General features: G+C 44.1%; 2 protein-coding genes across 4 annotated transcripts in view; both read left to right on the top strand.

Annotated features, from left to right (window-relative positions):
- The window catches only part of POLR1B (RNA polymerase I subunit B), a 40422-nt gene extending 27694 nt beyond the window's left edge, over window positions 1-12728 (top strand). For both annotated transcript variants that reach the window (XM_012434436.3, XM_064377979.1), the window contains 3 exons: window positions 6149-6345; window positions 7160-7416; window positions 8395-12728. In XM_012434436.3, the coding sequence (XP_012289859.1) occupies window positions 6149-6345; window positions 7160-7416; window positions 8395-9277 (1337 nt within the window). In that variant the 3' untranslated portion in view covers window positions 9278-12728. The remainder of the gene's footprint in view (window positions 1-6148; window positions 6346-7159; window positions 7417-8394) is intronic.
- Window positions 12729-18871: 6143 nt separating this feature from the next.
- CHCHD5 (coiled-coil-helix-coiled-coil-helix domain containing 5) lies at window positions 18872-23522 on the top strand. Of its 2 annotated transcripts, none has more exons than XM_012434434.3 (4): window positions 18872-19130; window positions 20402-20542; window positions 20626-20791; window positions 23347-23522. In XM_012434434.3, coding segments are annotated over exons 1-4 (333 nt in total). In that variant the 5' UTR covers window positions 18872-19128; the 3' UTR covers window positions 23371-23522. The 2 variants fall into 2 exon arrangements, with proteins under 2 accessions (XP_012289857.1, XP_012289858.1); XM_012434435.2 differs by having other exon boundaries at window positions 18873-18965.
- The last annotated feature ends 1727 nt before the right edge of the window (window positions 23523-25249 follow it).

Genomic DNA, 25249 nt, shown 5'->3' with positions numbered 1-25249 from the left:
TTCTCTTGGTTTTCATTTATATAAAAATTTCTTTATTTTGCTTCACTTGAAGGAATCTTTCACTGGATATACAATTCTGAGTTGACGGTTATTTTTCTTTCAGCCCTTAAAAGTTGTTGTTACACTGTCTCCTCTTAGTCTCTGTCATTACTAATTAGAAGGCAGCAGTTTTCTGAATATAATGTGTGGTTCTTTTTGTTGGTTTTTTCTTTTTGTTTTCGTATTTTGAGACAGAGTCTCTGTCACCCGTGCTGGAGTACAGTTGGTGAGATCTTGGCTCACTGCAACCTCTGCCTCCTGGGTTCAAGCAGTTACCTGCCTCAGCCTCCCAAGTAGCTGGGATTACAGGCACCCACCACCATTCCTGGCTAATTTTTGTATTTTTAGTAGAGACAGGGTTTTACCATGTTAGCCAGGCTGGTTGCACACTCCTGACTTCAGGTGATCCCGCCCACCTCAGCCTCCCAAAGTGCTGGGATTATAGGTGTGAGCCACTGCACTTGGCCACCATGATGTGTTATTTTTTCTCTGTTCTTTAGATTTTATCTTTAATTTTTAGTAGATTGGAAATGCCTAAAGTTTTCTTTATGTAGTCCTAATTGGAGTTTGCAGGTCTTCTCCAATTTGTCTTTTCTTTCTTTCTTTCTTTTTCTTTCTTCTTTCTTTCCTTTCCTTTCTTTTATTTCTTTTCCTTTTTTTTTTGAAAGAAAGAAAGAAAAAGAATAAAGAAGAGGAAGAAAAAGGAAGAGAAAGAGAGAGAGAGAATGGGAGTATTGCTTTCTTGCCCAGGCTAGAATGCAGTTTAGTAATGGGTATTAAAAACCTCTTTTATACCAATAATTATACTTGATGTAAACAGGAAGGAATAAGGGAAGAAAATAACAATCGAGCAGCCAACCAATATTTAATTTAAACCTATGAAATACTATGCGATTACTAAGGAGTGATTTACTTCCAATTATGTAGTCACTTATGGAATAGGTGTGAGGTGGTAATGTATGTTTTATGTATTTGAAGTGGAGAGTTCTATAAATGTTTATTAAGTTTACTTGTTCCGGGTCTGAGTTCAAGTCCTGGATGTCCTTGTTAATTTTCTGTCTCGTTGATCTATAAAATCGTTAGCTCTTCTTGTTACATTGATCCTTTTGCCATTATGTAATGTCCTTCTTTGCCTCTTTTGCTCTGTTGCTTTAAAGTCTACTTTATCAGAGGCGAGAATTGCATCTCCTGCTTTTTATTTATTTGTTTAATTTTACTCTCTGATTGGTTGATAAATCTTCCTCCTTCTCTTTGTTTTGAGTCTTTGTGTATCGTTGCATGTGAGATGGGTCTGGATGCAGCATACCAATGGGTTTTGGCTTTTTATCCAATTAGAATATATATAACTTTAATACTGGCATTTGATGCTAACTGGCTGTTTTGCCCATTAGTTAGTGTAAATTTTTCGTTGTGTTAATGTTCTTTTCTTTTTGATATATTTTTGGAAAGGCTGATATTGGTTGTTCCTTTATATGTATAGTGCTTCTTTCAGAAGCTTTTGTAAAGCAGGCCTGGTGGTGGTGAACTCTCTAAGTACTTGTTTGTTCGCAAAAGATTTAATTTTTCCTTCGATTATAAAGCTTAGTTTGGCTGGATAGGAAATTCTGGGTTGAAAGTTCTTTTCTTTAAGGATGTTAAATATTGGTCCCCACTCTTTTCTGGCTTGTAGGGTTTCTGCTGAGAGATCTGCTGTAAGTCTGATAGGTTTCCCTTTATGGGTAACCTGACCTTTCTCTCTGGCTGCCCTTAGTATTTTCTCCTTCATTTCAACCCTAATAAATCTGGCAATTATGTGCCTTGGGGTTGGTCTTCTTGAAGAATATCTTTGTGGTGTTCTCTGTATTACCTGGAGTTGAATATTACCCTGCCTTGCCAGGTTGGGAAAGTTTTCCTGAATGATATCCTGAAGAGTATTTTCCAACTTGGATTCATTCTCTTCATCACATTCAGGTACACCTATCAAACGTAAATTAGCTCTTTTCACATAGTCCCATATTTCCTGGAGACTTTGCTCATTCCTTTTCATCCTTTTTTCTCCAGTCTTGTCTTCTCGTCTCATTTCACTGAGCTGGTTCTCGACTTCTGATGTCCTTTCTTCTACTTGATCAATTCGACTGTTTAAACTTGTGCATGCTTCGTGAAGTTCTCGTGTTGTGTTTTTCAGCTCCATCAATTCACTTATATTCCTCTCTAAATTGTCCATTCTCGTTAACATTTCGTCAAACCTTTTTTCAAGGTTCTTAGTTTCTTTGCATTGGGTTAGAACAAGTTCTTTTAATTCACAGAAGTTTCTTATCACCCACGTTTTGAAACCTGCTTCTGTTATTGGAACACACTCATAATCTATTAAGCCTTGTTCCGTTACTGATGAGGAATTGCGATCCCCTGTAGAGGGAGAGGGATTCTGATTTTGAGTATTCTCTGCCTTTTTACGCTGATTTCTTCCCTTCATTATATGTTTATCCATTTGTTGTCTTTGTAATTACCGACTTTCTAACTAGGTCTCTGAGCAGACGTCCAACTTGTTGATTCCCAGCGCCGAAATCTGAGCAATCCACTGCGCCGGCCAAAATAGCGGTGTTAATATTGATGGTGCTTTTCTGCCCGGGAATCTCAGCAAAACTGCTGCGCTGGCCACAAGAGTCGCCCTGGCGACACGTGGGGCTCCTCTGCTGGGAATCTCCTGGTCTGTGAGCAACAAATATTCATCTGAAAGTGTGGCGTCCTCTCGTTCTCTGCACTTTCACTGGGAACTACAAGCCTGAGCTGCTAGTGATCAGCCATCTTGGATCTCTCTCCAACTTTCTCTCTTTTTTTTTTTTTTTTTTTTTTCAGACAGAGTTTTGCTCTTGTTGCCCAGGCTGGAGTGCAGTGGCGTGATATTGGCTCACTGCAGCCTCAGCCTCCGGAGTAGCTGGGGATTACAAATGCCTGCCACCACACCTAATTTTTTATAGTTTTAGTAGAGATGGGGTTTCACCATGTTTGCCAGGCTGGTCTCAAACTCCTGGCCTCAGGTGACCCACCAGCTTTGGCCTCCCAAAATGCTGGATTACAGGCGTGAGCCATCGCTCCCAGCCTCAAATTTGTTTTTTAAAATTTAATTGCTAGTCTTCTGTCATTATTTCTAAAAACATTGCTATATGTTAACCCTTTTGATATTGTTCCATAGACATTACTCAGTATCAAGCCCTTAGGTGGGCTGCTTTGATCTGTTCCATGCATGCATGTTCTCTTTTTTCCTTATTTTCTTCAGATTGGATCTTTTTTTCTTTTTTTGAGATGGAGTCTCCCTTTGTTGCCCAGGCTGGAGTGCAGTGGCCTGATCTCAGCTCACTGCAACCTCCGCCTCCTGTGTTCAATAAATTCTCCTGCCTCAGCCTCCCAAGTAGCTGGGATTACAGGCACATACCACCATGCCAAGCTAATTTTTGTGATTTAGTAGGGACAGGGTTTCACCATTTTGGCCAGGCTTGCCTCAAACTCCTGATCTCAAGTGATCCACTTGCCTCAGCCTCCCAGAAGGCAGGGATTACAGGCGTGAACCACTGCACCCAGCCCAGATTGGATCATTTTTATTGACCTGTTATTACAGTCACTTTTCATTCTGTCTTCTACTGAATTTTCACTTACAGTCATGTGTTCTTAACAACAGGAATACATTCTGAGAAGTATGTGATTTTGTTGTAGTGTGAACATCATAGAGTGAACTTAAACAAATCTAGATGGCAGAGACTACTACACTCCTAGTATATGGTATAGCCCATTTCTCCTAGGCTACAAACCTGAGTGGCATGTAACTGTACTGTGCACTGTAGATAGTTGTAAGACAGTGGCAAGGATTTGTGTATCTAAATATAGAAAAAGAAAAATATATTAAAATGTGGGCTCACCATGTATATATGCCATCCTGCATTGACTAAAACATTGTTATGCAGTGAACGACAGTATTTTTCAAGTCGAGAACTTCTACTTGTTTCTTTTTCTTTTCCTTTTCTTTTTTTTTTTTTTTTTTTGAGACAGGGTCTTGCTCTGCCACCCAGGCTGAAGTGCAGTAGCACAATCTCGGCTCACTGCAACCTCTGCCTCCCTGGTTCAAGCGATTCTCCTGTCTCCGTCTCTGAGTAGCTGGGATTACAGGCATGTGCCACCATGCCCAGCTAATTTTTTTGTATTTTTAGTAGAGACAGGGTTTTTATCATGTTGACCACGCTGGTCTCAAAACTCCTGACCTCAAGTGATCCAGCTGCCTTAGCCTCCCAAATTGCTGGGATTATAGGCATGAGCCATTGCGTCTGGCCTGACTTGTTTCTTTCTTTTTCTTTTTTTTTGAGATGGAGTTTCACTCTTGTTGCCCAGACTGGAGTGCAATTGCATGTTTTCAGCTCACTGCAACCTCCGCCTCATGAGTTCAAGTGATTCTCCTGCCTCAGCCTCCCAAATAGCTGGGATTATAGGCATGTGTCACCAGGCCCAGCTAATTTTTTGTATTTTTATAGAGACAGGGTTTCACCATGTTGGCCAGGATGGTCTCGATCTCTTGACCTTGTGATCCACCTGCCTTGGCCTCCCAAAGTGCTGGGATTACAGGCGTGAGCCATCCTGCCCGGCCTTGTTTCTTTTTTTATAGTTTCTCTTTTCTCTAAGAATTCTTATCTTCATTCATTGTGGGCATGTTTTCCTTTATATTTTGAGCATAATTATATGATGGGTGTTGTAAAATCATTATCTGTAAATTCCAATGTCTGGGTCATCTCAGTATTGTTTTCCTTGAGTGTAAGTCAAGTTTCACCATTTCTTTGTATGCCCAGTAACATTGGATTGTATTATGAACATTGTGAGGAATGTGTTTTAAACCTTGGGTCTTGTTAGGGTCCTCTGAAGAGGATTGGTTTTGTTTGTTTTTATTGTGGCATTTGGCCTTCAATTACATTTTAATTTTTTTTGTTTTACATCTTTTTAATATACAGTCCATCACCTTGGTTTGGTGCATGTCACCAAAAATTCTCCAGAAGAGGATTGGCTTTTAGTTTTAACTGGTAGTTAACTTGGTGAACATGGCAATTGAACTACATTCTTAGGTGGGCTGCTTTGATCTGTCCCATGCATGCATAGTTCAGGAGTCCACCAAAGATTTGGACCCAATTTAAATGCTGAATTTAAGGGCCTCCCTTTGTAGTTCTCTCATTTCTGAAATGTTCCCCCTTCCCTTTATTGTCATGCTCAGAACACTGTTTCTTGGTTCTTTAAGCCAGTAAGACTGGGTTTGTAGCTAGGTTGTAGCTGCCACACTGGGCCATAAGGCAAAAATAAATAAATACATAAATATGAAAAACCTGGAAATTCATCTAGTGTGGTTCCTTTTGTCCAAGTAAAAATTCTTCCCAGCTTCTGATAGCTTTTGGTTCCTCTCCAAGAGCTGTCAGAAGAGTAACCAAAAGTGCTCTATGTGTAGTTGGGGCCTTTTTTCTACATCTTATACTTATGTGTTGAGGGTGGTCTTGTAAGAGTAGCCCTTATTACTGGAAGCTATAAGTATATATATATTTTTAAAATTTAACTGGTACATATTTGGATTTTAAAATTATTTTGTTCTGAAATGATTCTCTATACTGTGAGGTAGTACACAGAAGAATCTCACCCTATGCTCCACTACCTAGAATTAACAAATACATGTTCTGCTGTAAGAAAGTAATCTAATTACATAATAATTATGATCCCCTCTTCTTCCTCCTGTAGTGATATCCTGTAATTTGTGTACTTCCTTTCTGTCCCCTTTTAAAGCTTTTATTATATCATACATGTATCCATAAACTAGGTATAGAATTGTTTGGAGTGTGTTGCAAATACACATAAATCGTATCATATTAAATGTCATTCTGCACTTTCTCCCACTCAGCATGGTTTTTCTGGTCCAGTCACATTGATACATGTAGGTTTACTTCGTTTTCACAGCTTATATATTTGTCTATAGTAAGCATAACTACCATGATTATTTATGTATTCATTCTCCTCTGATGAATATTTAGTTGTTTCCACTGTTGTGTATCACACCTATAATCAAGATGAAAGAAGCAAAAAATGCTTACATGGTTTTTTCTCCATGTAGGTAAGCAAACTATGGGCTTTCCACTTCTCACTTATCAAGACCGATCAGATAACAAACTGTATCGTCTTCAGACTCCTCAGAGTCCCTTGGTGAGACCCTCCATGTATGATTATTATGACATGGATAACTATCCAATTGGGACAAATGCCATTGTTGCTGTGATTTCTTACACTGGCTATGACATGGAAGATGCCATGGTAAGTTTTACTGGGAATGTTGTCCCAATCATTTTATTTTTTAACTTTTTTGTTTACTGTGAAATCACTGAAGGAATATTTTCGTGTCCCCAAGTATCTAGTATATGGCACATGATGTTCTATTAAATGATTAGTTCTTGGTCTAAGTTGAAAGTGGGCAAGCCATGAGGAATGTCCACTAAATATTCATATACGCTATGTCTTGCATATTATGAGTAAATTTTGAAGAGTGTGGTTTTGGATATATCTACCTTTTATATTTAAGTATGATTAGATTTTGAGCTATTTCTGTATGTATGGGTTTTTGTTTTTTCTTTGTTTTTTTTGTTTTTTGAGTTTTTTTGTTTTTTTTTTTTTTGAGACAGAGTCTTGCTCTGTTGCCCGTGCTGGAGTGCAGTGGCACGATCTTGGCTCACTGCAACCTCCGCCTCCCAAGTTCAAGCAGTTCTCTTGCCTCAGCTTCCCAAATAGCTGGGACTACAGGCATCTGCCACCATGCCCAGCTAATTTTTGTATTTTTAGTAGATACGGGGTTTCACCACATTGGCCAGGCTGGTCTTGAATGCCTGACCTCAAGTGATCCACCTGCCTCGGCCGCCCAAAGTGTTGGGATTACAGGTGTAAGCCACCGTGCCCAGCCGTGTCTGGGTTTTTGTAGTTCACATCAGTGATGTGGAAAATGTGGGGAGAGTTTTAAAATGTGATGCCAGTTATCCTAAACTAAGTATTAAAGTATTATCGTCCTACCTAGTTTTATTTTGAAAATCCTTACTTGACCTCAGCCTTTTAAATGAACAATTCTTTTACTTCACAGATTGTGAATAAGGCCTCTTGGGAACGAGGCTTTGCCCATGGAAGTGTCTACAAGTCTGAGTTCATAGACCTCTCTGAAAAAATTAAACAAGGAGATAGTAGTAGCCTGGTGTTTGGAATCAAACCTGGTGACCCACGGGTTTTGCAGAAGTTAGATGATGATGGACTGCCGTTTATAGGAGCAAAACTGCAGTATGGAGATCCGTATTACAGCTACCTAAACCTCAACACCGGGGAAAGTTTTGTAATGTACTATAAGTAAGTTTGGATATCCAAGCTGGTTTGTTTTGTTGTTGTTGTGTTGTTGTTTTGAGATGGGGTCTCACTCTCTCAACCAGGCTAGAGTGCAGTGGAGTGATCTCAGCTCACTACAACCTTCACCTCCCGGGCTAAGCAGTCCTCTTGCCTCAGCCTTTGAGTAGCCAGGACTATAGGCACACAATATCATGCCCAGCCAATTTTTGTATTTTTAATAGAGATGGTTTTGCCTTGTTGCCCAGGCTGGTCTCGAACTCCTGGGCTTAAGTGATCCACCTGTCTCAGCCTCCCAGTGTGCTAGGATTACAGATGTGAGCCACTATGCCTGGCCTATTTGTGCTTTTTTAAAAAAACTGTATTTTCCAAACTTTCATCTTTCTCATATACAATGTTAGGAATGTTTCCTAGCCAAAATGTTGAGCCCTTATTAGAAATGTCTTCTTTTACAATATAGTTTATTTCAATAGGCCTTCATAATAATTTTTCAGTTGCCTTTATTGCTAGTTTTCTTTCAGATGAACATAATTCTGTAGTGAATATCACCAGTATCTGTATTCATACCAACTGATTGTTGCAGAATAAAGGTAAGAATGAGTTTTGCAGGCCAGGCACAATAGTTCACACCTGCAATCCCAACACTTTGGGAGTATCCCTTAAGCCCAGGAGTTCAAGATCAACCTGGGCAATGTAGTGGGACCCTATGTCTACAAAAAAATTTTAAAGTTAGCTAGGCCTAGTGGCATGTACCTGTAGTCCCAGCTGCTCAGGCGGCTGAGCTGGGAAAGTCAAGGCTGCAGTGAGCTGTAATCACATCACTGCACTCCACTCTGGGCAACAGAGTGAGACCCTGTTCCCCCTCCTCCTCAAAAATGTGTTTTACAAATATCCTTTATGAAGCACTAATTATATCAATGAAACTTATCTCTATAAGTTTAAACAAATAGGTTGACCTTATACGGTTTGTTTATTTTTTCCTAGGAGTAAAGAAAATTGTGTTGTGGATAACATCAAAGTGTGCAGTAATGACACTGGGAGTGGAAAATTCAAGTGTGTTTGCATCACTATGAGAGTGCCTCGGAACCCAACTATTGGAGATAAATTTGCCAGTCGTCATGGGCAGAAGGGCATTTTGAGCAGATTGTGGCCGGTTGAGGACATGCCTTTTACTGAGAGTGGGATGGTCCCAGACATTATGTTCAATCCCCATGGTTTTCCATCCCGCATGACCATCGGGATGTTAATTGAGAGTATGGCTGGGAAGTCTGCAGCTTTGCATGGTCTCTGCCATGATGCTACACCCTTCATCTTCTCAGAGGAGAACTCAGCCTTAGAATACTTTGGTGAGATGTTAAAAGCTGCTGGCTACAATTTCTATGGCACTGAGAGGTTATATAGTGGCATCAGTGGGCTAGAACTGGAAGCAGACATCTTCATAGGAGTGGTTTATTATCAGCGCTTACGCCACATGGTCTCAGACAAGTTTCAAGTAAGGACAACTGGAGCCCGAGACAGAGTCACCAACCAGCCTATTGGTGGAAGAAATGTCCAGGGTGGAATCCGTTTTGGGGAGATGGAACGGGATGCGCTTTTAGCTCACGGTACATCTTTTCTCCTTCATGACCGCCTCTTCAACTGCTCGGATCGGTCGGTAGCCCACGTGTGTGTGAAGTGTGGCAGTTTACTCTCTCCACTGTTGGAGAAGCCACCCCCTGCTTGGTCTGCCATGCGCAATAGAAAATACAACTGTACTCTGTGTCATCGTAGTGACACTATCGATACTGTTTCTGTGCCTTATGTTTTTCGATATTTTGTAGCTGAACTGGCAGCTATGAACATCAAAGTGAAACTGGATGTTGTTTAACTTGATGTTGGCCTTTTGGATTAGGAGACCTATCAGATTAAAGCAAAATGTAATTTTAGTTCAATGAAAATATTATTACTAGGTTACTCTTGAGATTTTTCAAAGGTATTAGAACTCTCAACCAAGACCTGAAAACCACGAATGCAAGGTTTCTGAATCTCTGGTAGATTAACTATTGACAATGATTTTCTGTATATTCAAAAATTTCATGTCTTCTTAAAATATGAAATATTTAGGCCTGGCGCGGTGACTCACACCTGTAATTCCAGCACTTTGGGAGGCAGAGGCGTGTGGATCATGAGGTCAGGAATTTGAGACCAGCCTGGCCAAGATGGTGAAACTCTGTCTCTACTAAAAATATAAAAATTAGTCAGATGTGGTGGCAGGTGCCTGTAATCTCAGCTACTGGGGAGGCTAAGGAATGAGAATTGCTTGAACCCAGGAGGTGGAGGTTGCAGTGAGCCGAGATGGCGCCACTGTATTCCAGCCTGGCTAACAGAGCGAGACTCCATGTTAAAAAAAAAAAACGAAATATTGGTAAGTGGAAGAGCATACATATAGTGACAAGTCTCCTTTCCAACCCCACGTTCCCTACACCCTGTTCTCAGCAGGCAGTGACTTTCACACACCTGTTAGTCCATCTTGAGCAGGACAGTACTATACAAATAGAATACAAGCTGTAATATAATGTAATTTTATATTTTCTTGTAGCCACATTGAAATAAATAGGTACAGTGGTTTTTTACCAGCTTTGTAGAAGTACAGTTGTTACATATTTAATGTATACAATTTGATGGGTTTGACTATGTACACACCTTTGATGCCATCACCACAATCAGGGTAGTAAACGTATCTGTCATCTTCACAAATTTCCTCCTACCCCTTTGTTTTTTGCTTTTTGATTGTTGCTGGGTTTTTGTTTTCTGTGGTAAGAACACAACTCAAGACCTACCCTCTTAAATCTTTAAGTGTACAATAAGTTACTGTTAATTATAGGCACCATGTTGTACAACAGCTCTTTAGACCTTACTTGTCTTATGTAACTGAAGTTTTATGCCTGTTGAACAACTCTCCATTTCCCTGGCCCCTAACAACGACTCTTCTACTCTGTTTCTCTTTTTTTTGTATTTGTTTTTATGAGTTTGACTATTATGGATATCTCATATAGTGGGATCATGCAATATTTGTCCTGTGACTGGCTTATTTCACTTAGCATAGTGAAATAAGATTCATCCATTTTGGAAGCCAGGCATGGTGCTCTGCATCTGTAGTCCCTGCTATTTGGGAGACTGAGGTGGGAGGATCATTTGAGTGCAGGAGTTCAAGGCCAGCCTGTGTAATATAGGAAGACCCTGTCTTGAAGACCCTGACTTCAAGTGGTCCACCCGCCTCGGCCTCCCAAAGTGCTGGGATTACAGGTGTGAACCACTGCGCCCAGCCTCCAGTGAGTATTTTTATATTTAGTCTACACTTCTACACTTGACTTTTTTCTGCATTTATATTGACTTGCTTTCATAGCAGTGTGTAGAGTGCCGGTTATGTTTTCTTTTTTGTGTACAGTATTGTATGGATATACCATCCCCTGTGTATTTGAGTTGTTCCATTCTTTGGCCATTATAATTTTTTCTGCAAATACTCTGGTGACTTATCTTTGGCCATTGTAAACAGTGTTGATAATACATCATCTTGTTTATACTTGTGCAATTGTAAGATGCTTTTTGGGCCGGGTGAAGTGACTCATGCCTGTAATCCCAGCACTTTGGGAGGCCGAGGCAGGTGGATCACCTCAGGTCAGGTGTTCGAGACCAGCTTGGGTGCCTGTAATCCTAGCTACTCAGGAGGCTGAGGCAGGAGAATCACTTGAAACTGGGAGGCGGAAGTTGCAGTGAGCCGAGATCGCACCACTGCACTTCAGCTTGGGTGACAAGAGCAAGACTCCATCTAAAAAAAAAAAAAAAAAGAAAAAAAAAACAAGATGCTTTGATGATGAAAGCGTTCCTAAGGTAATTCTTTACTGAGTTTGGCTTTAGATGCTCTGTCACTAATTATAAGGCAGATAGGAAAAGACTGAGAAAAAGCTATCATTTCAAGATAGGCTTTACAGGCTGGGCGTTGTGGCTTGCGCCTGTAATCTCAACATTTTAGGAGGCTTAGACAGGAGGAATCACTTGAGCCTAGAAGTTCTAGACCATCCTGGGCTGAGACTTCATCTCTACAGAAAACAAAAAGCAGCAACAACAAAAAATTAGCTAAGCATGGTGGCACACCCCTGTAGTCCCAGCTACTTGGGAGGGTGAGGTGGGAGGATTGCTTAAACCCAGGAGGTTGAAGCTGCAGTGAGCTGAGATTATGCCACTGCACTCCAGCCTGGGTGGCAGAGCAGGACCCTGTCTCTATTTTATAAATTAAAGGCTGGGTGCAGTGGCTCACACCTGTATTCCCAACACGTTGGTTCAGCAGATTGTGTGAGCCCAGGAATTTGAGACCAGCCTGGGCAATATTGGGGAAACCCCTTCTCTACAAAAAATAATTAGCCTGGTATGGTGGCCCATGCCTGTAGTTCCAGCTACTCAGGAGGCTGAGTTGGGAGAATCTCCTGGGCCTGGAAGTTCTAGGCTGCACTGGGCCAAGACTGCCACCATACTCCAGCCTGAGTGACAGAGTGAGACCGTGTCTCAGGAAAAGGCTAAAGAAAAAAATTTAATAGAAAAGATAGGCTTTGCTGCAGAAAACTGGTTGAGAAGAATAAGGAAAAACTCCATTCTATTGACTGACAATTCCCCCTGCTGTTAGAATCCCAACTATACGCTTTTGCACACTATTCCAGGCTCTGTCTACTACACGATCCCACAGCTGGGGTCTTTTGTCATTACTCCACTTCATTTTTAGCAGCACTAAAAACATTTCCCAAAAAATGTGTTTTTTTTACTTTTTATTTTAAATTGTAGGTTTACCACTAAGAAATTGACATTGGGACAGTCCACAGAGCTTACTCAAATTTCATCCATTTTACATGCACTCATTTGTGTTGTGTGTGATATATAGTTCTATTTCATTTTATCATGTGTATATTGATGTGACACTAACATAATCAAGATACAGAGCTGTTCTGTCATCACAGAGCTCTGCCATACTGTCCCTTTATAGACATTTCCACGTCCGTCCCCCATTTCTAACCACTGGAAACCACTAATCTGCTCTTCATCGCTATAGTTTTGTTATTTCAAGAATCGTATGTAAATGGAATCATGAAGTATAACCTTTTGAGAATGGCCTTTTCACTCAATTCCCTTGAGATACATCCAAGTAGTTGCATGTATCAGTAGCTAATTCCTTCTTATTGCTACATAGTACTTCATAGTATATATGTACATTGTTTAACATTCACCTTGAACATTTTGGTTGTTTCCAATTTGGGGCATTAACAATAAAGCTGATCTAAACAATCACATTCAACAGTCCCCCTTTGTCCTTGAAGAATATATCCCAAGACTCCCAGTGGGTGTCTGAAACCATGGATAGTATATACACTATCCATATGTGCTATATATACTACATATCCTATACATATTTTTTCCTATACATACCTTTGATGAAGTTTAATTAGGCACTGTAAGAGATTGACAACTTTTTTTAAACAACAATTATACTGTAATAAAAGTTACATGAATGTGGCCTCAAAATATACTCATATTTTCAGACTGTGGGTAACTGAAACTGCAGAAAGCAAAACTGGCCAGGTGTGGTGGCTCACACCTGTAATCCCAGGACTTTGGGAGGCCGCAGTGGGTGGATCACTTGAGATCAGGAGTTCGAGACCAGCCTGGCCATCATGAGGAAACCTCGACTCTACTAAAAATACAAAAATTAGCTGGGCTTGGTGGGGGCATGCCTGTAATCCCAGCTACTCGGGAGGCTGAGGCAGGAGAATCACTTGAACCCAAGAGGCGAAGGTTGAAGGTAGCTGAGATCACGCCACTGCACTCCAACCTGGGCAACAGAGCAAGACTAGAGTCTCAAAAAAAAAGGAAAGCAAAACTGCAGTTAAGGGGGACTACTGTACAGGTTTTTGTGTAAACTTAAGTTTAATTTCCCTGGGACAAATGTTCACAATTGCTATTGCTAGGTCATTTGGTAGTTGCATATATTGTTTAAGAAACTGCCAGGCCGGGCATGGTGGCGCATGCTGTAATCCCAGCACTTTGGGAGGCCGAGGCAGGCAGATCAGAGGTTGGGAGTTCGAGACCAGCCTGACCAACATGGAGAAACCCTGTCTTATAAAAAAAAGTATATATATATATACACACACACACATATATATATATATATATTTTTTTTTTTTAAAAAAAGAAACTGCCAAACTTTTCAGAGTGACTGTGCCATTTTACATTCCTATCAGCAATGTACAAGTGATTCATTTCTTGGCATTCTGACCATCCAGCATTTGGTGATTTCACCTTTTTTTTTTTAAGGCCAGTCAAGTGAAGCAGTGGGAGTGGAAAAGGAACAAATAAATCTGTAAATGGTTGTGATCAATTTGTTGCAACACCACTGCACTTGGACCAGCCCACTATTTCTTATTTTAGCCATTGTGATAGATATGTAGTGATATCTCATTGTGGCTTTAATTTGCATTTCTCTAATGGCTAAAGATGTTGAACATCTCTTCATGTGTTTATCTGCCATCTGTACATCTTCAGTGAAAAATCTGTCTGGTGTTCATTTTTTAATTGGATTGTTTGTCTTCTTACTGTTGAATTTTAAGACTTCATTATATATTCCAAATATAAAGACTTTGTCACACAAGTTCTTTGCAAATATTTTCTCCCAGTCCATAGTTTTTTTTTTTCATCATCTTCACAGGTATTTTGCGAGAAACAAATTTAAATTTTGATGAAGCCCAATTTACTGGTTTTTGGTATTGTGTCTAAGAACTCTTCATCTAGCCCAAAGATTTTCTCATATATTATTTTCTAAAGGTTTTATAGTTTTATGCTTTATATTTAAATCTATAATCCATTTTCCACTTACAGTTCATTTTTGTACAATGTGTAAGGTTTTTGTTGTTGTTTTGCCAGTAGATATCCAATTGCTCCAGCGCTGTAACTTGAAAACTATCCTTTCTCTATTGAATTATTTCTGCACTTCTGTCAAAAATCAGATGGCCATAGGCTGGGTGCAGTGGCTCATGCCTGTAATCCCTACGCTTTGAGAGGCTGAGGTTGGATGACTGCTTGAGCCCAGGAGTTTGAGACCAGCCTGGGCAACAGAGCCAGATCCCCTATCTACTAAAAAAAAAAAAAAAAAAAAATTGGCCAGGCATGGTGTTTTGTGCCTGTAGTCCCAGCTTCCCAGGAGGCTGAGGTGGAAGGATCGTCTGAGCCTGGGAGTTGAGGCTGCAGTGAGCCGTGATTGCACCACTATACTCCACCCTGAGTGACAGGGTGAAACCCTGTCTCTTAAAAAAAAAAAAATAAGATGGCCATACATGCTTGTGTGGGGCTAATTTATTTTTTATTATTCCGTTTTTGTCTCCTTCGTCAGCTTATTAACTCTACCTCCATTTTCATTTTTTGTTGTTTCTTTTAAAATTTCTAATGTACATCTTTAGACTTGTCACACTTTTATGTAATATTCTATCACTTCACAGGTAGAACAACTTTGCAATAGCACACACTTTCCTGTCTCTTGGCCTTTGTGCTATTTTTGTCATAAGTTGTATTTACTGTATCTAGAGATCTTTTTTTTTTTTTCTTTTGAGATGGAAGTCTCGCTCTGCAGTGCAATGGCTCGATATTGGCTCACCACAACCTCCGCCTCCCAGAGGAGGATTCTCCTGCCTCAGCCTCCTGAGTAGCTGGGGTTACAGGCATGCACCATCACACCCAGCTAATTTTATGTTTTTGGTAGAGACAGGGTTTCTCTTGTTGGTCAGGCAGGTCTTGAACTCCTGACCTTAGGTGATCCACCCACCTCAGCCTCCCAAAGTGTTGGGATTACAGGCATGAGCCACCACACCCGGTCTATCTGGAGATCTTGATTTCATACACCAGATTTCCGTTTTCTAAGTTTCTAAGCTTGCTTAAGTGAGACCAGAGCAGTCATTTAGGGCGAATTTTGCCTCATTAGAGGCAGTATCTTTGAGTAATTTACCCAGTGCACAGTGATGTTCTACACTATGGCTGTGTGGGGCCGGGGGCGGGGGGCAGAACATGGACAACTGCAAGCTCCAGGACTGCTCTGCCTGCACCTTCCTGGGTGGTGGTTCCCTTGGCCTCCAGGAGTGTGTTCACAGGCACGCTGTGGGCTACACGTGCAGGAAACCCTTTGCAGGACTGTGCACGTTACTCTCTGGTACCCTGCCTTACAAACTCTAGCTGCCTTGGCCTCTCTGAATTCTCAACTTTGTCTCAACCCAGGGACACCCCTGGGCTATGTAGCCTGGAAACTAGTGTCACTTCATTTGTCTGCTTTCTCTTGGGGACCATTGTGCTACAATTCCAATTTCTGAACTCTGTTGTCTCCCATTTTGTCCAGATTTTTTAGTTGTTGGTATTGGAAGGATAAATCCACTACCTATGACATCACCACACCCAGGTAACTTCTGTATTTTTTGTAGAGGGTTTCACCATGTTGCCCAGGCTGGTCTCAAACTCCTGGGCTCAAGCAATCCATCCAACTTAGTTTCCCAAAGTGCTGGGATTTACAGGCACAAGCCACCGTGCCTGCCCTATGTTTCTAATGCAGAAGCCACCACCGTAGACCATACTTGTGACTTCCATATTTGTTGTAGTAAAAAAGGCTGCAGCACATGACACACTGGCAGCACCAACCCTGCTGGGTAGATGAAATCCCCACTCCAGCGTTGACACTTCAGTCCCAGTCCTGTCAGTCAACTCTACACTCCTAGGTAGCTCTTGAATCTACAGTTGACCCTTAAACAATGCAGCAGAAAATCCACATATAACTTTTGACTCCCCCAAAACTTTACTACTAATAGCCTGTTATTGACCTGAAGTCTTACTGATAATATAAACAGTAGATTAACACATATTTTGTATGTTATATGCATTATATACTGTATTCTTGCAACAGTGAATTAGAGAGAATAAAGTGTTATTAAGGAAATCATAAGGAAGAGAAAATATACTATTCATTAAGTGGAAGTGGATCATAATAAAGGCCTTCATCCTTGTCCTCTTCACATTGAGTAGGCTGAGGAGGAGGAAGAGGGGTTGGTCTTGTTGTCTCAGAGTGGCAGAGGCAGAAGAAAATCCGAGTATAAGCGAACCAGTACAGTTTAAATCCATGTTGTTCAAGGGTCAACTGTAAACTGTTTTATTTAATGGGCAATCCACACACCCAAGTGGTTATAAGTGGTACTACAAAATGTATTATAAAAATACAGTAGAGTTTTTTTTTTTTTTTTGAAAGAGTAATGCTCTGTCACCCAGGCTGGAGTGCAGTGGTGTGATCTCAGCTCACTACAACCTCCGCAGCAATTCTCGTGCCTCAGCCTCCTGAGTAGCTGGAACTACAGGTGCCTGCCACCACGCCTGGCTAATTTTTTGTGGAGATGGGGTTGATTTTTTTGTAGCCAGGTTGGTCTCGAACTCCTGACCTCGTGATCCGCCCGCCGGGATTAAAGGCGTGAGCCTCTGCGCCCAGCTGAACACAATCCTCACCTTTCATGTACTGATTTGTCTTTGTCTGTAACTCCTGCCCCCCTAGAATGTATAAAACCAAACTGTAATTCTACTGTCTCAGGCACACTTTCTCAGGACCTCTTGAGCCTGTGTTCCCTAGGCCATGGTCACTCATACTGGCTCAAAATAAATCTCTTTAAAACATTTTACGACCAGGCACGGTGGCTCAAGCCTGTAATCCCAGCACTTTGGGAGGCCAAGGCGGGCGGATCACAAGGTCAAGAGATCGAGACCATCCTGGCCAACATGGTGAAACCCCGTCTCTACTAAAAATACAAAAATTAGCTGGGCATGGTGGTGTGCGCCTGTAGTCCCAGCTACTCGGGAGGCTGAGGCAGGAGAATTGCCTGAACCCAGGAGGCGGAGGTTGCAGTGAGCCGAGATTGTGCCACTGCACTCCAGCCTGGCGCCTGGCAACAGAGTGAGACTCTGTCTCAAAAAAAAAAAAAAAACATTCTACAGTTTGGTTTTCCCGTTAAAAGGTAGTTGATTTTTCCCAGGTCTTTAATGAGGTCCCTAGAAAGAGGGTTTAAGACAACTGAATTTTTTTTTAAAGAAGATTTCTTGGTTAGATAAGAATATTTCAGAAACTCCCTCCCTGTGCATCTGTGGGCGACCCCACCCCCACACACGAACAAGACAAGGTTAGACAGACGTTCTGAGGCAGCTTCTAAGGCCCTTTCAGCATGTCAAAATGCATCTTTGGCGTATCGCTTTTTGAGTACCAACAAGGAAATGGGATGGGTTAAGATTTCATTCTCCCAGTAGAGGAAAATCTAGGGATTTAGTCCACATTTGGAGCCAAAAACAGTTATCTGACTCTTTCCAGAGCTTTGAAATGTTGATTCCTTCCCCTCTTCTCCCATCAAACATACAATTGGAAATTTAAGAAGGAAGAATGGAGGGATCTCAAGGTGTAAAGCTTTCTTTATGTGCCCATGGCAGATTCAGATGGCCAGTGCTGATCCTCGGATGTCAGCTGCCAACCAGGGTAGCTCATGGTCACAACCTCCCGTACAGTTCTCACTTAACCAGAACTCCTGAGGCCCCAAGCACTGTACCCAACTCTTCACTTGCACTATGTCCTCTATGATGTCACTGTCATCATCATCATTTTACAAACACATTGAGACTCCAAGTGGTCGTTACTAGTTCACAGTCAAGAAGCTCTTGTTCATCTTCAACTCTGATTAACTGCAAAATGCTCTGCTCATTTTGACTAGAATCTTGAAAGATCTGCAAACTAAACGGCAAGACTGATGCTCAGTTCTGATCATGGGATATCCAGTCTCTTAAGTGGGGAAACTCACGCCCACATCTAACTTCACACTTTTAAGACAGATGAGAAGGGAGGGGGAGATGCTGCTACACTAGGAGGCATGAATTACAAAGAGAGGAAGTAACTGGCTGTTAGTTTCATGGAGTCGGGATTAAACACCATGTCTGTCCTGGCCTATGCTAAGGTTTGGAGGGGAACGTCTGGGTCATTCAGGCTAAGTAAATAGGAGGTCGAAGCCGAGTTAGTTCGGCTCTTGGTTTGACTCCCTCTTGCCTCCAGTTCCAAGCGATCGCGTGAAACAGGGTGCCAGGAGGACTATCAGCGTCTGCGCAAGGCCGACGGTGGCAGCGCAACGTTAGGAATCAGGTCCCCTATCCCTGAGCCCAATAGCCGACCGCCACAGCACCCCACCAAAACGGGAACAGCATGTTGAGACGCTGCAGCAACGGCAGCCGCTCGCCACCAGCTCCAGTCGGGAGATTTGGAGCGCTTGTGTCTGCTGCTCAATTCCGTGAGGTACCGCGCAGCTCGGCGGTGCATTCTCTTTGGAACCGAGGCACCACCGTACTTTCCATTGCTTACTTCCGTTGAACCCTGGGCGCTGCCATGGCAAGCAGGAAATAGGGATAAAGCAATTTAGCCAGAAGAGGGAGGAAGTGGTTACTCAGGGCGCCGCCAAGACAAGCCGGAGCAGGAAAAAGAGGTAGGGCGCCGCCATGATAGATTAAGCCAAAAGGGAACAGGCTGCTAGTCCAATCGGCTACCGGAAAAAAAAAACAGGCTGGGCCGGGCGCCGCCATGGCAACCGATACCGGAAAAGGCGGGTCGTTCCTTCCCGACTGACCCACACCGGCAAAGGTCTCGAGATGTGAGTAGTGGGAGCACGTCTCCCGTACGTGCTGCCGCGCCCCTTCTTACCCAGTGATCTAGACCTAGTCTGGGACCTCCAGAATTAGGACCACTCTCCCTGCTTCTTGGAGATCCGACCCTCAAGATTCAGCGCCTTCCCTCACAAGCTCCAACCCTCTGCATGCCCAAGCCCCACCTTCTAAGCGCTTAGGCCCTGCCCCCTCTCGTAGCGGCTTAGGACTTCGGTCTAGTCACTCTTCACCCAAGCTCTGCCCACAGTACTCCAGGTCCGGCCCTTCACACCGAAATCTTAAGATTACAGACTTATTTAGGGACCTCTAGGACTCCTACACCTGTCCTTAGAGCTCCAGGTTCCTCCCTCTTGATCACCAAACTTTACCTTTTGAACCTTCCAGATCTGCCCAGGACCCTAGTCCTCACCTGTAGGGTCCATAGACTTGTTCCTAGACCCCTCTGACCTTGCCCGGGATTCCCAGAGCACCAACCTCATCCAGGGCTTCCAGACCTCACGCCCCTGGGGCCTTGAGTCCTACACCAGGGCCTCAGGTTTCATCTTAAAGTCTTTGGCTAAGACACTTTCCCAGGACCTGAGACCCACCTCTTGGACCTCTAAACCTTACTTTTAGAACCCCCCAAACCCATTTAGGGGTCTCAAACTCTCATTCTGGAATTCTAGATCTTACTTCTAAGGCCCTGAGTCTTCTCTGCATGATCCCTAGGCCTACTGGGGGGTGCCTGGATTTCAAGGCTTGTCTTCTAGGACCCTGAAGGCATTGAAAGCTCTCCTCCTGCTTTACAAGCCTCAGGGCTAGGCCTCATCTCTACACTTCTTTGGCCCTATCTCAGGATCCTTCAGACTCCCACATCTGCCCTGGACACCTAGTCCTACTTCAGAGCCAGATTAGGACTACTCCCTTTCTTTGCCAGGCACCATAGCCCATGCCTGTAATCCTGACACTTTGGGAGGTCTAAGCGGGAGGATCGAGCTTGAGTCCAGGGGTTCGCTACCAGCCTGGGAACATAGCAAGACCCTGCCTCTATAAAACATAAAAAATTATTTGGGCATGGTGGCTCATGCGTGTGGTCCCAGCTACTTAGGATGTTGAGACAGGAAGATCACTTGAATCCAGGAGTTGGAGGCTACAGTGAGCTATGATCATGCCACTGCACTCCAGCCTGGGCCACACAGTGACACCCCTGTCTCTTAAAAAAAAAATTTCCTTTCTTGCCTGCTGCCAAGAATGATCCTCAGCCCATCCTGTCCCACAGGCAGGCAGCCCTGGAGATCACCGCTCGCTACTGCGGCCGGGAGCTGGAGCAGTATGGCCAGTGTGTGGCCGCAAAGCCTGAATCCTGGCAGCGGGACTGTCACTATCTTAAGATGAGCATTGCCCAGTGCACGTCCGCCCAGTGAGTGTGGGCAAGTGTGAGACAGTGGAGGGTGGGCAGTGGGGTGGGAATCTCCCAGGGTCCGAACTGCCCTACCCCCACAGCCCAATCATCCGCCAGATCCGCCAGGCCTGTGCTCAGCCTTTCGAGGCCTTTGAGGAGTGTCTTCGGCAGAACGAGGCAGCTATGGGCAACTGTACGGAGCATATGCGCCGCTTCCTGCAGTGCGCTGAGCAGGTGCAGCTGCCACGCTCACCTACGACCATGGAGGTAAGAGGGGCTCACCTCAGTTCACCTCATTTCTCCATAACATCCCCTTCATCCTTCTGGTTGTTCTGGGTAAAGACCTTGGAGTCATCCTCAGCCCTACCCCACTACACAGGCCTATGCCATGCATCCAGGATCCAAAGCATCATCACTTCTTGCCCCCTACGGCCCCTGCTTTGGTCTACTACCCCCTCACCCTCCACCTCCAGGATACCTGCCCCAGCCTTCTCCCTGGTCTCCCTTTATCCCTCTTCTCTTGCCTCCATAAAGTGGCCTGGATGAGCACATAGAACTGAAATCTAGTCTCATTACACCTATGCTTAAAGCTCTTCAGTGGCTTCGTGTCACATTGAGAACAAATTCCAGGTCCTTACTGGGTTCTCTGTGTTCTTCCCTAGGCTGACTTCATCGACCTCCTCCTTCATCCTCTCTCTTCTTTCTCACTACTCCTCAGCTGCACTGGAGAGGGGCTGGGCTGGGGTGGCCAAAGAAAGCTCATTCTTTTAAATGTATGTAGTATGTAAGCCAGATATGCAGTATATCTGTGATATGTAAGTTTCATGGTTGGGCAATTAGAACAAAAGTCTAAAAAGACTCCTTGGGGAGAGGCAGTAATGGAAAAAGGTTGAGAAATGCTCTTTTAGATGTTTACTGCCCCCCTCACTGTCAGCTCCAAAGGTGAAAGTCACATCTTTCCCCAGCCCCTCTCAACACCCTCTCCTGGGGCCCTTTCTCTGCCCCTGCAGCCCTGTTTTCTCTCTTGGGCCACCTGGCCATCCTTCTCCTAGGCTCCATTTTCCATCTTGACTTCCATTCATTCTTGGTGATCATCTGAGACTGATCTCAGAGAAATCTGACCATGTTCTGCTTCTATTTAGAAACCTTTCCATGGCGCTCACTTCCACCAAACCAAGTCTCAACACCAGCACAGCCCAAAGGGCCCTGTAGGGTGCAGCTCCTGCGACCCATGGCCCCACCTCTCCCCACTTTTCCCCTTAAACTCTGTGTTCCAGCCCCAGTGAACATGCAGTTACTCAAGTGCATGTCTCTGCTGCTTTTGTCCAGCCGTTTCCCTCTGCCTGCACTGCCCTTCCTAATCCATCTCCTGGCTAATTCCTATTCCAGCTAAGATGGCACCTCTCTCAGAAGACCTCCCTGATGTCCCCACCCACTTCCTGCCCCTGTCTTCAAGTTCCCAAGGGTCTGAGCCCCTCCATCAAAGCTTACATCCTATAACTGTGTCAGGGGAGCTCTCAGCTGAAGATTGGGGCGATGTCCTTCATACCAGGCCCTATAGGCATTCATTCATTGTTTTTGTAAGGCAGGGATAAGTGAATAGCTCAGACCCCAAGGGCAGAGACTATGACCCATGAGAGCTGGAGGGAACTTAATTCTCCTCAGGAAACATTTCCTAATGATCACATACTGTTCTCAGTCAGCTGTTGACATTTCTCTCTTTCAAGTTTTTTGGGCATTTGAACAGTAAAGACCCAATCCTTCTATCTTAGAGCCATTTGCTGCTTCCCTCTCTGGACCAGCAACCAGCCTCTCCCTGGTCTCCCTACGGCCACCCCTGCCCTGATAGTCTTCTCTTCCCTGGCAGCCAAAGGAGCTTTTAAAAATGGGAATTAGGGCTGGGTACGGTGGCTCATGCCTGTAATCCCAACACTTTGGGAGGCTGAGTTGGGTGGATGACCTGAGATCAGGAGTTCAAGACCAGCCTGGCCAACATGGCAAAACCCCGTGTCTACTAAAAATACAAAACATTAGCCAGGCCTGGTGATGGGTGCCTGTAATCCCAGCTACTTGGGAGGCTGAGGCAGGAGAATTGCTTGAACCCAGTAGGCAGAGGTTGCAGTGAGCCGAGATTGTGCCATTGCCCTCCAACCTGGGCACAGAGCAAGGCTCTGTCTCTCAACGAGGAAAAAAAAAAAAAGGAATTAGGTCACATCTCTCCCCTTTAAAACCTTCTTGTGACTTTCCAATACACTCAGAGTAACTATACTCAGCTCCTCCCCACCATCCCCTCCTTCCCAGTTACAATTTTTCCTTCCTAGCTGGGGGCAGTGAGGTTTGGGCCTCCCACATTCTCTGGTCTACACAGTTGCAAACACAAACATTCTCATCTCCTACAGCGTGGCATGCAGACTTAACAGAATGTCCTGTGTTTTTGTGGCTGACAATTGAAGTGGTTCATGTTCCTTCCACTCCACACACACCTCCGCCCTTTACCCTGATTGTTTTCTTCACAGAATTTCTCGCAGGTTGGCATATTTATTGTCTATCTCTCCCTGCTTGAGTCAGAGAGTTTTGCCTGCTGGGCACATGGCAAGTGCCCAGTAAATATAGCAGAATGGAGCCTTCCCTGCCCCCCATGACAGTTCACCTCAGCTGACTTTCATGTGATTCAGGGCCAAGGTCATTGCCCGACACCCTCTCTCTCCGCCTGTGGGCTCTGCAAGGTCACCCTCTGTGGTGTCTACACAGGCTCCCCAGCAGTGGTCCCCAGGCTGGGCGCAGAGGAGGTGCTAGTAGATGTTGATGTGCTTTCTCCACAGGCACAGCCACTTCCTGCCTCCTGAGGACTCCTTCGCCTGCAGGAAAACTGGACATGAATGACTGCCCCCTGTACCCCTCCCCTGCAGGGTGGCCAGGTGGAGTCCTGAGCCCTGGCTGTGTGCCTGGCTTTCCTGGATATCAGGACTTCCAATAAATAAAGACTATGTATACTGGGCATTGATTCCTGCCATCCGTCCTGAGAGGGCCCTAGGAGAGCTGGCTGGGCAGAGTCATGTGTTACCCAGCTTCACCGGGTGTGCCAAGGAAGGGCCAGGGAAGAGCAGGATGCTGCAGCTGTGCCCCAGGGTCGAGACCACCCACCTCCCTTGTGAACTCTGCCACACAGTTATTTCCTGTCTCCTGCTGCATGTGTATGGGGGAAGGGCCCTCGCTTCCTTCCACTCTAGCATTCCTCTGTTATTTTTTTAATATATATATATTTTAAAGACAGAGTCTTGCTCTGTTGCCCAGGCTGGAGTGCAGTGGTACGATGATAGCTCACTGCAGCCTCGAACTCCTAGGCTCCAGTGGCCCTCTACCTCAGCCTCCAGAGTAGCTAGAACTACAAGCACTTGACACAGCACTGGCTGCATTCTCCAAGTCTGTATTCAGTTTTCTGGAGGCTTGTGGGGATGATAAATAACATGCCTCTTTCCCTGCTGATTTCAGAATCAGTTGGGCAGTAGTTCGAGGCATTAGGCAATGGAGGCGAAAATACTGGCTTTATTACTGAAAACAGCTATGTGGAAGGATGTGTGGCTTAGAAGGCTATGTGCTGAATTTCTTTTCTTTCTTTCTTTTTTTTTTTTTTTTTGAGATGGAGTTTCGCTCTCGTTGCCCAGGCTGGAGTGCAATGGCACGGTCTTGGCTCACTGCATCCTCTGCCTCCTGGGTTTAAGTGATTCTCCTGCTTCAGCCTCCCAAGTAGCTGGGATTACAGGTGCCTGCCACCATGCCTGGCTAATTTTTGTGTTTTTAGTAGAGATGGGGTTTCACCATATTGGTCAGGCTGATCTCAAACTCCTGACCTCAGGTAATCTACCTGCCTCAGCCTCCCAAAGTGCTGGGATTACAGGCATGAGTGACTGCACCTGGCCTATGCGCTGGATTTCTGTTCTCAGTTTCCATTTTTCCAGAAGCCAAGTCAGAATTTGAGTGCAGATGGTAGTTTGAGTTTGATTCCATAAACACTGGTAAAGGAATGGAGAAGGGAGATGTAGAGAGGAGGGCGGCCAATAAATGGTGCATTATCAAGCAAGTTACCACTGTGGGCAACTGGGACTCAGTCCTACTGGCAACCTTGGGAGACTGTATAGAACATACCCAGTTACCCTATGAAGGAGCAAGGGAATTGTGTTTACCAACTTCCCATCTGTCATCAAGGGCTGTTTTCATGGGTATTGACCATCTGGTACTTCTGGCCTGCCCTTCATAGGCCAAGTTCCTTTCTGCCATCAGAAAAGAGTCCTAAGCAGAGTATAATGGGATCAGGTAAGCAAGCTTAAACATACAGAAGAGATGCTGAGTGGATCTGGGAAGATACCAACAGTGACTGCTGTGGCTTCTTCATGCTTCTCAGGAATACAGGCTCCATGGGCACCGCTGTTTGATACAGGCTCCCCATAGGGACAGGTCCTAAAGAGCAGAAAGCAGACAGACATGTATGCAGGAGAGAAGGAGACCTCAGAAGGCTGAGCTGAACATACCCATGGCCTGCACCCACATTCACCATTCAGATGAGGCTCTCCTCCCTAGAGGTGATCCCAAACTTCTGGAAATTGGAGTAACTGGCCATTTGATATCCAAGGGTTATGCTCTGCTTGGAAGAATGAGCCTGGCCCATGGGAGTCTCTGCTAGGGATTAATCTCCAAGACAAAGTTGCTAATTGGTTTAGGAGCCAG

The sequence above is a fragment of the Aotus nancymaae genome, unplaced genomic scaffold, assembly GCF_030222135.1.
Source record: "Aotus nancymaae isolate 86718 unplaced genomic scaffold, 86718_ANA_hifiasm-v0.15.2.pri h1tg000017l, whole genome shotgun sequence".
NCBI classification, from domain to species: domain Eukaryota; kingdom Metazoa; phylum Chordata; class Mammalia; order Primates; family Aotidae; genus Aotus; species Aotus nancymaae.
The sequence above is the reverse complement of the archived record's forward strand: the minus strand, read 5'-3'. Positions and strand labels throughout refer to the sequence as shown.

What these genes read in the sequence shown, in the direction of transcription:
- CHCHD5 (XM_012434434.3), top strand. An exon ending in GCCCAGTGCACGTCCGCCCA is followed by an intron (nt 20,543 to 20,625) that starts GTGAGTGTGGGC and finishes CTACCCCCACAG; the next exon opens with CCCAATCATCCGCCAGATCC. An exon ending in GCTCACCTACGACCATGGAG is followed by an intron (nt 20,792 to 23,346) that starts GTAAGAGGGGCT and finishes CTTTCTCCACAG; the next exon opens with GCACAGCCACTTCCTGCCTC.